This window comes from Arachis ipaensis, chromosome B10, assembly GCF_000816755.2.
Source record: "Arachis ipaensis cultivar K30076 chromosome B10, Araip1.1, whole genome shotgun sequence".
NCBI classification, from domain to species: Eukaryota; Viridiplantae; Streptophyta; class Magnoliopsida; order Fabales; family Fabaceae; genus Arachis; species Arachis ipaensis.
In genome coordinates this window covers 32,455,342-32,467,295 of record NC_029794.2, presented here as the reverse complement: position 1 = coordinate 32,467,295, position 11,954 = coordinate 32,455,342, and the positions used below count along the sequence as shown (strand labels likewise).

Sequence of the window (11,954 nt, the reverse complement as noted above, 5' to 3'; positions counted from 1 at the left end):
AGTGACCTCAGTTTCTGAAGGAAGTTAATTTTTGTTTTTACTCCATTGTTATAATGTATAGTCTACTGTGATGGAATTGATGGCAAAGTAACATGTCCAAAATACCTGCTTGGGATAAGATGATAAATAATACTGCTACATATCAAGACAGTGTCAAGCTTTAGAAGGAAGAATTTGAAAAAGCAAAATTAGCTCTGACTAAGTATGAGGCTGAACTTTCAAAATTGAAAAAATAAGAAAGCTTACTTAAAGATATTGTGCAACAGCTAAAAGGTATCACATTTCGTTGTCTTACTATTTCCTATGTTTCCATTATATTATGTGATGATATATACTAATATATATTGAGTATTCTTTTCGGTTTCTTACCTTTGGTAAATGGATTTAGTTTCCCTTTTCTCCTTATGGAATGTTCACTGGCATAAATTAAGAAAGAAAAAGTAGGACGAGAAAAACCATAAAGAAATTGCTAAGGCTGTACAACTTTAAAATTTTGATCAGATTCATCTTACATATGCTAGCATGTTGGAATCTGAATTAAATATTATCTACTCATACCCAGCATTGGGTTTAGTATGTATCACTATGAAATGCAGCTCATTAGTTGTGTTAGTTTTTTCTTATTTCATTTTATTAGCTTAATATGTTTTTCTTGAATTCTATTGTTAGGTTTATGGAAAATCTAAGGAGCTAAGGAGATAGGTTTTTTCATATGCACTTATGCAGTAAGTTTTTGTTTGAGTGAAGAAGAATCATTATATGAGTTCATAATAACTGTATTGATTCAAAATAAAATCATCCCTTCTAAACTAAAGATTTTTATTTGACTTTTTTACTACAAATAGAGGAGAAATAGATTTTGTGAAATACAGCTTTTAGAATTCTAATTGCTTTTGCTTGACCCAGTAAGCTTGAAAATAAAACATGGTGTTTTAACGATACGTAAATCTTTTCCTTCTACCTGGTAAGTTGAAAATTTTTCATTTCAAATTTCACTGTCTTTTGTGGGATTAAGTTTTTGTTGCAAACTTATTTATTTTGATGTAAATATGTTTTTGTGATTTTTGGATTGAGGTCATGTGTGACTATGATACTGTTATCCTTCACTATTGTTGACCTTTGCCCAATGGTTGATTTGAATTTGTTTTTAGATTGTGCTCTATCTTTATTGCTTATTTGTTTATTTGTTTTCTTTTCACTCATCAAAATCTATGTAAAGAAAATATACATGATTGTAAGCATCATTTTTCTTACATAATTTCTTATAGTCAAAGAAAATATACAGAGATAGTGATCAATAATGAATTGCTTTATATTATGGCAGTTTCAAAGACATCATAGCTAGGCACAATTTGCAGAAGCATCGTATGGTGATCTGACATGGTATAAGATTTTAATCATTATATGGATTAATGCTGATTTTAGAGGGTTATTTGATACAGTACATACAAACTCTTTTGTATTTCATTTTTCAAAGTTGTCTATCATTTTAAATTACAGCCACCGTAGTGATAGAAAAGTTGGTTTAATTTGTCTCAAGATATATACATAGATGATGTCAAAATGTAATCTTAACTGTTCATTTTGTAGTGTTCAAGTTAGTACTTTGTTGTGGTTATATATGAAAATGGCAACTGCAAATAAAATAAAAGCTTTGTAGTTAACAAGTTAACGGCTAAAATGCATGTTTGAGGTTAAATAGAAGCAGCTTGATCTATTTCATTTTTGCATAGTTATCATTGTAAGTAAAGCATTTTAATAGGCAACAATATTGGTATTTCTTAAGGTCCTTTATTGATTTGTTTTAATAAACATTTTTAAATGAGTATATTGTAAGTAAAGCCTTCTATGCTGTTCTGATCAATGAGATTGCTGCAATGTAGTTTAATTAAGTTCTATGATTAGTTCTATCTTTGCATGTGTGTAATTCTAAAATTAAAATTGAAAAAATTTGACGAAAGAAAACACATTGTTGTTGCTCAATCTGAAACATGATCTAATAGCTTTCTTTTTTCATATTTATAAATGCATCAGTTTTCTTTTGTGAAGCTATCTTTATCATTGTGATGCAAAATTTTTAAGTCAACATAATACTTTTTCTTTCGGACAGTAGCCTGTTCACAAACTCCAATTGGTTTGCATTCCAAGATGATAGAATTGGCCAGATTGGAACAAACAATATAGTTAGCCTAAATAGATTTTTGTCTAAATCCTAAATTGAATTTCAGGCAGGGAGAAAAAATTATCTATCTGTAAGTATCTTGGAGCTGATGTTGCCATTCATTATAAGACAGAGACTCCGTTGCACGAGTGAAGGAAGAAACAGGAAAGAAAGGTATACCATTCTCTAACTTTTGTAATTGATTTGTGCAATAACTGAAACTTCTATATCAGTTGCCATTACCTGTGTTGCTATAGATTTTGATGTCATATCGATCAAAATTGTGGAATTGTACCTTCAGCGAAACCTCGACAGCTTAAACTTTGATGGAAGGCTTTTTCTCGTTAGCATAATTGGTGGAGCTATAGGAGAAGTAAATATGAATAGTATGCTCAATATGCACCTCACAACTCAGGGTATGACAAATATTTTCATTGATTTATTGACATTATATTAAGGAAGAGAATTTTTTAGTGTTATCTTTTAAATGTTTGGTTAGTTTAAAATCTGATTCATCTTTATAAACTTCAGTGGATCTTATAATGTATTTCATCTGTGTTTCCTATGCATAAGATTTTGATTTAGTAGTTGTTTTGTTTCAATTAAGAAAATGGTTGCTTAAGACTTGCTTTTTTGTTTCAACGTTTGGACTAAGTAAAAAATTATTTGCAAATTCTTATTTCAATTTCTGAAGTCATTGCTGAAATTTTCCTTTTCTCTTTTAGGGAGTAGTAATATATGTGTGCAACTATCCCATAATTATACATGACTAATTTGTGATAAACTATTTGCTCATAAGAAGTTTGTGTATTTCTCTATGTAAACTTTGAGGAGGAATTAATACCAATGTTTCATTTTGAACCATTAATTTCCTTTCTTTCTTTTTTTACGGACAGAAATGGATGGTGAAACAGTAGTGCAGATCGGAAGTTGTCATTGCCAGAGTGTGGTGGAAAATGGTTGCTCCTTCAAATGATATTGCATGGGAATGCAACTGCTCTTATTACTCTATGATAACCGATACTCATTTTGTTGTGCCTGCTGATAAATTTCAGTTTTTAGGGTATTCTTCCAAGTTTATTACAACTTATACCTTAATGCCTGCATTTTTAGTCCTTTCATATGAGATCTTATATGATGTTTTGTGTTCTTCATTTAGATTTGCTCTTTTGAAAATCACTTAACACGTATATTTTTATGCTTTTTGGCTAGGAGAGGTGGTTTTTGAGTTGTCTTTGTCATGGTTTGGTGTGTTTTCTTTTGTTGTTGTTCATTTTTTTAAAATTTATTTTTGTTTGTTTTAAACATGTAAGTATAAAAATATATACTTAATTTGAAACTATTGATAACAAGTAGAAAATGTTTTGGTTTAATTAAATTAAATTTACCCGCCATTACGGATAAACACACAAAATTGAAAATTCTCTTACAAAAAGGCGCCAAAGTTTGAATCATCATAAATTTCACACAGAAGAAGAAAGAAAGAAAAAGAAAGAAAAGAAAAAGAAAGAAAGAGAGAGAAGATAAACACAACACAACACACATTTCACTAGAGACACTCTACGGCCTCCACTCCTCCTGTGCTCGCCGCCGCTGCTGCTGCTTTTGCTCCTTTCCCTCACGTTCGCCGTGTGTTTGCTAAGTTAGTGGTCGGTGGTGCTCCGTCGTTCACCTGTGTTTCTCCGCCATTCGCGACTGCCACTGCCCCGCCATTCACCTCTGCTTCTGCTCCGCCATTTCTTCCGCTTCCTCTCTCTCCTTCAGGTACATATTCACTCTGCAACTGTTTTGGCTTTTTGTTTCCACATTTGGGACCAACACACCAACTGTTCGATGAATGTTCTCACTCACAGATACCTTATTTGTTTTGTTAATTGTGATCTTGAGTTTTTTGGGTGAGTTGGTCAACACAATCCCTCACCATGCGTGCGGGCGCATGCAGCGCCACGAAAAAGGATCTAGACCAGACTGTAATCATTTTCATTCCAGCATGATCAGAAACTTCTTGCATCCCTCTATTTGCCTTCAATTTGTCCTTTTCTCCCAAACTATTGTATTAATTTTGTTTTTTAAATGCTAATGCTAGGGATTTTAGATTTCACACAGTCACACACACAAAGGTGTTAAGTTTGAAATTTCTTTGTGTGATGCAGTTGTCTCTTTTTGATGGGTTAAAGAGAAACTGGTAATAGCAGCAAAGTTTTAGAGTGGGATGGCAAAATACTATGATATTGATGATATTATCACAGAGGAAGAGGTACACTTAATACCCTCAAATTTGATTAACAAATTAATGCTTCGAATTTTCCAACTAATAAATTTCAAGTTGAATGAGAGGTTAATGTTTTGATTTGATGATAAATTTTGAAAATAAAGAGAATGCTTTGAGAATATAAATTGTAATGCTTGTGAATTCTTGTGATATGGTTCCAGATTGTGTCAGTTATATTTCAGAAGCCAGCATCTGGAGTGGGGATAGATCCCAGTTCTGAAACAGACTTTGTAAGAGCCATTGACACTGCCTTTTGTATTTCTGAATGAAATAATCACCAGTAGTGGCACCAGACTTGGTGACTTGATGTTAGAATATTTCATTTTCAGATTGAAACAGGTTCAAAAGTTGAACTGCCTTTTTGGCTTGCTCATGAACTACAGTTGAGACAAGCAGTATCAGTCCATGTTCCTCCTTGTTTCAATCAAAAGTAATGATCTCATTTATGCCTTCTTACAACTTCATTCTATTATATAATTGAACATGTCTTTAGTGAGGAAGCAATTTAAGAACTCTTATTGTTCTGAATACTTTTGCTGATCATTCTAGGGCTTCTACTAGATATGAAACATATATTGTTAGTGATAAACCCCCAAAACAGAAATTAGAAGAGTTAAATCCTAATTAGCCTAATTAGTTTGTTATGGTTCTAACATAACAGATTAGGATATTTTCTCTAATCTGTGACATGTGGCTGAGATGTAGCCTTCCGTGCTAAGCTTAGGAGATTAAAATTCATAGCCTCTCTGTTTTGTAATCAAGGGTTCAATTGAACTCACTGAGAATAATACCAATACATTTGTTTACACACAAACTTCATCTTTTTGTTCTTGCTATTGATCCTCTACTGTATCTCCTCTGATATCATCACATATATGTTACCTACATTGTTTTTAATATAGCAGTTACATTAGTTTATCATTATGTTGTGTGAAACAATGCAGAAAAATTATCAGCATTAAGCTTACATGGGTTTCATAGAAATTTTAAGGATAAAGTATTATTTTAGTTCTTATTGTTTGGGCTAAATCTTAGTTTTGTCTCTAAGGTTTGTATTGTCTTGTTTTTGTTCCAGAAGAATTCAAATCAATTCAATGTTGTCCCTCAGTTAAATCCTGAAAAAATACTTAACACCCTTAGTAATATTTACAAATAACAATGTGATTAGTTAAGCAAGTATTCTCAACATATATTGTCAACTTAGCTATTGCCACCATGTTGGTCTCATTATCAACCTATTTATTGATCAAGTAAACCCTAATATCTTCTAACATAATCATTATTAGTTTTTCCTTTACTTCTACAATCACAACATTGACATGTTCATACATATTAAGAACGGCGATTGTTTAATTACTAACCTTTCACTAAACATGCAGTCACAGTAATGATGTTAGGTATTTTATGCATATTCAATGGTGGGACAACATTGACTCCATTTGAAACCTTCTAAGACAAAAATAGGACGTTCCAAATGTTAGAGATGAAACTGAGACTTGATCCAAATGTTATGTACTAAAACAGTTTTCTACCCAAATTTTAAAATGTGAATTGGCATTCCAGTCAAATGTACATGAGGAATGATAACAGCATGATTCTATTATTGTTACATTGCTTGACTTTTAAGTTAAAAAGTGTTAACCAATATTTTCTTATTTGGTGCTGGTGGTCCTTGATTTTAGAACAAGGTTAGAGATCCAGGCTGATTCTGCAAGTGTGGATTTGAGGTCTAGATGTCCATTCTTCTATGAATTTGGTTGCAAGATAGCACCCATGTAAGTCTTGCTATTGCTCATGCTCTCTTGGTTTTTATCTAAACTGTTATTTATTTCTCTTTTGCTTTAACCTGTTATGTTCTTATATGTTATGACATTTTTCTCCTTGGTTTTATCTTTGGAAGATAGTACATGGTTGCCAACATCCTTCGTATCTTGTATAAGCCTGGGAACCTCACCTTTTGGTTACTTAAGTGTTCATGCACCACTTCAATCAGATTTTTACTACCAAAATTTTGCCGCAAAAGTTAAGACAATAAGATGACAAAATCTCATAAATTTGTTCACAGGCTTTGGATAATTCTTTCAAAAAGTGAATGGTCTGTTGATATGTCATCTTCAGTTTGGTTTATCATCAAACATGAAATTTATTGCATTTTAAATGTGTGAAAAGTAGCTCCAGTCTATAAGCCTAAGCAACCTTCAAGTAGTGTGTACACAGGAGATTAACATCAAAATAAATAGAAAGTGCATAATTTCCTTTTAGTTGCTTTCTGGTAAAATTTAAATTAATTGAAATCTTCAAATTATGTTCTTTTTCTTTAGTTTGCTTTTGTCATGTGCTACTTCGTGCAGCTATTCAAATCACTTCTGAATTTTATTCCTAAGTTAATGTAATTTTCCATTTATGGCAGAGTTAGTGATAGAACCATTGGGTTTCTGTTGTTGTCGGCATTCAAGAGTAGGTACAAGGAAGTTCTCACCAAGGCACATACTACAGCATTTGCAGCTGGTTCCAAATTCTGGACTATTTTGACAAAAGAAGAGATCAGTTGTAAGACTTGTGCTGCCTGCTAAATGAATCGTGCTTTCACTATTCAATATGTTGTCAAATTCTTTTAGCTAGAAGCTATTGATTTTTTTTTAATATTTATTTATTGTTTTCTTTTTATTATTGTAGTGTACGAGGCAGCTCAATCTGCAATGGTATCCTTCAAGAAGTGGCGAAGGGGCGGACCTAGATTCCAGATAGCTTCAATTCTGGCAAGAAAGAGAAAATCAACTGACTAGTTGCTTTCTGAGTTCTAAGTTCATGCTTTTGGACAGATTCATATAAATCCAGATTATTACAAGATGTGTAGTGGTCAAATGGACAAATGAAATCTTAAATTATCGATGTTAACAACACTATGCACACTATGTACAATTTATTGTCATGGTCAAATTATTGGTAATGGTAAGAACTAAGGATGCATCAAATTTGAGCAATGAAATAGAAGCCTTCAATAGCAGAGTCAAGTCATGGCGAAATAAGCTGAGTATTCCAGAGAAAGTCATGGCGACACAATTTAAGAGTGTTAGGAAGTCAGTAAGTTTTGTGATTTGTAGCCATTAATTAGTCATCATTAGTATTTTTAATGGTGTAAGATTATTCATTTTTCTTTTACTGATTAAGTATTAGTTAAATTTTAATAAAACTGTTAGTCCTTGAGACTTTCTCTTTGTGATATTATAATACTTACCCACACTACACAACAATAAAGGGTTCATGTTCACAATTGGACTCAACCAGCTCTTGAACCCAGGTGTAGCCATTTTAGAAGCATAAGATGTGCTAATAGGGGTGTGCATGGCCCGGCCCGGTCCGAAGACCCGGCTCGACCCGGAACACTTTAAAGGTTATTTTGGTATGATTTCACTGGGTCTAGGGCTGAGTAAGGGTCTCAAAAATAGACCTTGTCATTATTTTGGGTGGGGTTCAGGCCATGGCTCGGGTTACCCAAAGTCGGCCTGGTGACCCGGTCATCATACACAATTAATATTATGTTATTAGTGATGGATGATGGTTATTCTTATGTGGAATTTAAGTATTGTAAACCTTAATATTTTGTATTATTAGTTATTATAAGACTATAAGTTAATGTTTTATGTTTAAAATGCATAAGATTTTAAACTAATGCATAATATTGTGTTATTTATATTGATTTAAAATTTGGTGTTATTAGACAATATTAGTATTGATTATGGTTATGCTTTAATTTTAGAGAATAGTTGGTTCTTGTTATATTTTTCTAAGTGAATTTTATCATGTCAAATAATAGTTGGAGTTAGGGCTGGCAATGGGTAGGGTAGGGTAGGGTTTGGACTCTACCCTAACCCTACCCGCGGGTTAAAAATTTTATTAAAACTCTACCCTACCCTACCTGCGGGTTGAGAATCTCTCAACCCTAACCCTACCCGCACCCTAAAATTCTAAACCCTACCCTACCCTACCCTACCCGCAGAAATATCAAATTTTTTTAAAGTAAATATAAAATTAAATTATTTCGAATTTTATACATATTAACAACATAAAAAATAAAAAACTAATGCTCTAAATTACTAAATTAACTAACTAGTTTTAGTGGTTGTTTATTTATTGTAAGTCTAAACATAAGGGAGGTTGTGGGTTCAACTTTCACTTCCTTCACTATATACCTAATTTTTATAAAATATGTGTTATATATGAGGTGCGGGTAGGGTAGGGTAGGGTACACCCTAAACCCGTACCCTACCCTACCCGCAGGCATATCCGGACCGTACCCTACCCTACCCGCAGCGGGTCGGGTAGCCTACCCTACCCGAACGGGTTGGACCGGATTGGGTACCCGCGGGTAGGGTATGAATTGCCAGCCCTAGTTAGAGTCTTGAAAATTTGGATATTTTCACATGCTAAGCTTATAAGAAGGTATCAAGGTAATGTAATGTTAACGGCCCGGTTTTCACTCGGTATAATCGTGGCCCGAAAATGTATAGGTTTCATCGGGTTTAGGGCTGGATTCGGGTCTAATAAATAGGCCTGATATATATTTCGGGACAAGTTTGGGTCACATTAAACCCGGTTTCACTCAACTCATGCACACTCCTAGTGCCATTAGTAAAGTCTCAAACTCATGCTACTTTTTCAAATACTTCCGCTTAATTATCATTGCAAAATAAATTATTATGAAAAATTATTTTTGTTAAAATTTATTTAGAATTATTTTATATTTTGGTATCATATCTATTCTTGAAATTAGTAATATAACTAACATTGTTACTTGTTAATACTTAGCAACATATTTTGTTTATCGTTGAGTTGAAGTAGCTGTATTTATATTTAGAAACAGTGTTATATTTTTTTGTTAGTAGTTTAAACACCTATCAAAATTGCTAATGATAAGATAAATGTATAACTAGATATATAATATATTGTCTTAACTTTTGTAGAATGATAGAAAGAATTTATGTCTAAAGTCTTAAATTGTCAATACCTAAAATAATAATTATTGATACAGATTCTTTTCACAAAAAAAAAAAAATCTTTTGTTCCAATACAAATATAAGTAATATTAATTATTTAAGGATCAAAGTTGATTTGCTCGTTTAGCGCAATTAATTTTTCTCCAAAGCATAAAGTTGTGTTAAAAAAAAAATCAAGATACCATTCAAGCATTTATCAAATGTTTTATAATAGTATGTACTAAGCAAAAAGTCTTTTTTCAAGTTATGAATTTGGTTTTTATTAACAATATTGTTTGAAGGTAATTGAATTAGATCTTAAATATGAAATTCTCAATTACATTTGCTAGTATTTTGAACCTTAAATGTTCTTCATTCTTTTATTATGAATGATTACAGATAAAATGCCACTTGAATAAAAATTTACTACATTTTACCGTGAAATTCAACTGAAATCAATTTTCAAGAAAATATTGTATTCGATAATTATAAATAAAGGCAAATTCTCTTTTCCATAATACACAGTCGTAATAAGTTTATTAAATGTATGCTTTTTCTTCTTAGATGTGTATTATAAAGGCCAATGTGATTGAAGTTTTAACTCATCCCTCTTAAAATTTAGTTCTTCTATAACTATTTTTTTAACTAACAAAGAATTATCTATTTTAGTTGCTAAAGACATAAGAAGATAGTTTTTTAGGATATGTTTGGAGGAGAAATTGAAACTGATAGAGAGAAATTGAGATTAAACTAAATCTTTGTATTGTATTTATTGTAAAGTGTATAAGATTGGGTTATATATTAATATCATGTTTGATTTAGATAAAAATAGAAATTGAAATAAGTGAAATTATTAAAATACCCTTGCTAATTAAAAAAAATTCCTACCTCTTCTTCACAACAATCAAAATTGAATTTGGATCCTCTAAATTTTGAATTTCACTTTAGAGAGTAAAGTATGATCTCTCACCATATATTTCATAGGTGGGACCAAGAGAAAATATGAAAGAGAAACCATTTAAAGGTGAGAGATCACACTTTACCCTTTAAAGTGAAAATTTAAAATTTAGAGGATCTAAATTCTCAAAATTAGTCTCACTATCGGTCTAGAGGGGAGATGCCATTAAGGAGGTGAAGAGAGATATTACTGTTACCAAACTGTTGGTCAAGAGGGACGAAGTGAGAGAGACATGAAATAGAGACAAGGAGAGAGAAGGGATGAGCATGTCAGAGAAAGAGAAAAGAGGAGAGAAGGATAGAGCAATAAGTTGTTAAGTGATCGAACAACGTGAGATAATGATATTGCATTGACGTGTTTGAGTGCGTGTTAGATTATTAAGATTTTTGCAATAATAAGGTCGATTAATCGGATTACCACTTGATGACAAGTGAATTTAAAACCTTGAGTGAGTTAGCTGGAAGTCAAAGTTAATGGTTGGGCGTGGATCAAGATGAGAGTTCGAAAGGAATGGAAGTTGAGGAGTTTTTTCATATAAGATAAAGTGTTGGGAATGACGTTAGATATTCAAGTGAACTTGAAAAGGAGTGATAAGCGAGTTGGAAAGCAGTGAATTTTTTTTTTTTGGTTTAAACAAATAAGGATGTGTGAACGCCGTTCATAATAACTTAACACGAACCCATCAAGCCTGTTTTAACATTTTTGGCACTTCATCATACCTTCTTCACCTATTTTATATCAAATTGAAACTATGTAATTTTTATATCTCATCAATTTTTGAGGATGAAATTTTTTTTATAAAGTGAGTAAAATGTAAAATTTAAATTTTTTTAAAGTTAGATTACAAACTAATTTTGATATATTTTAATGGGTCAAAATTCGATTTTCAGAAATTATTTTATTAAGAGTAATTGAATCAGGTTTTGATAAATTGAGTTTGAAAATAAATTAATTATATTATCTCTAATTTTAAATTTGAGTATTTATTTAAAAAATCAATTAGCAAATTGAAAATAAATAGTATTTTTAAAGTAATTTAAGGGATTAAATTAAATTTTAAATTAATACTTTATTTCTCTAATTTTGTTAAAATTACCAAACCCTAATTAATTCAAAAACTCCCAAATCAAACCTTAATCCTAATTTACAAATAACACACTAACCCTAATACCCTTTACCATTAGGAGCTGCCACTCCCTACCTCCTTTCACCCTCACCACACTAAACTCACACACACGGCAGAATCAAAGAGGGAGAGAAGCCCGAGAGAGGATAAGAAGAAGGAAGGAGAGAGGGAAGAAGGGGAGGACGGCGCCTGTGAACATCACTACTGCCACCGCCGTCGTGTCGCACTAGGGAAGCGAGAGGCGCACAGAGTTCAAGGAGAGAGAGAGAGACGAAACGTGAGGAGGGAGAAGCCTTCATCGTCGCCATTTCGTCGCATCCTGGCACTGCTACTGAGCCACCATCGACGTTGTTCAGAGAGAGGCAGAAGAAGAGGGGAGGCCGGGAGCGTAACATTCTGGTAGTAAGGGTCTCTCTCTCCCTCCCTCCCTTCCTCCCTCCCTCCCTCTCTCATTCAAGTCC

At 32.5% G+C, this 11,954-nt stretch overlaps 1 protein-coding gene and 1 long non-coding RNA gene across 2 annotated transcripts in view; both read left to right on the top strand.

Moving 5' to 3' along the window:
• The window catches only part of LOC110267752, a 23,111-nt gene that overhangs the window by 2,037 nt on the left and 9,120 nt on the right, over positions 1-11,954 (top strand). The window lies entirely within an intron of this gene.
• Positions 3,546-7,759, top strand: LOC107621590 (DNA replication complex GINS protein PSF3-like). Its single transcript, XM_016323623.2, has 7 exons — positions 3,546-3,925; positions 4,315-4,418; positions 4,595-4,663; positions 4,763-4,863; positions 6,116-6,208; positions 6,844-6,983; positions 7,110-7,759. The coding sequence occupies exons 2-7, from the start codon at positions 4,374-4,376 to the stop codon at positions 7,217-7,219; spliced, it is 558 nt and encodes a 185-aa protein (XP_016179109.1). The 5' UTR covers positions 3,546-3,925; positions 4,315-4,373; the 3' UTR covers positions 7,220-7,759.

What these genes read in the sequence shown, in the direction of transcription:
- LOC107621590 (XM_016323623.2), top strand. Translation starts at nt 4,374, where the DNA reads ATGGCAAAATACTATGATATTGATGATATTATCACAGAGGAAGAG. An exon ending in GGTTGCAAGATAGCACCCAT is followed by an intron (nt 6,209 to 6,843) that starts GTAAGTCTTGCT and finishes CATTTATGGCAG; the next exon opens with AGTTAGTGATAGAACCATTG. An exon ending in GACAAAAGAAGAGATCAGTT is followed by an intron (nt 6,984 to 7,109) that starts GTAAGACTTGTG and finishes TTATTATTGTAG; the next exon opens with TGTACGAGGCAGCTCAATCT.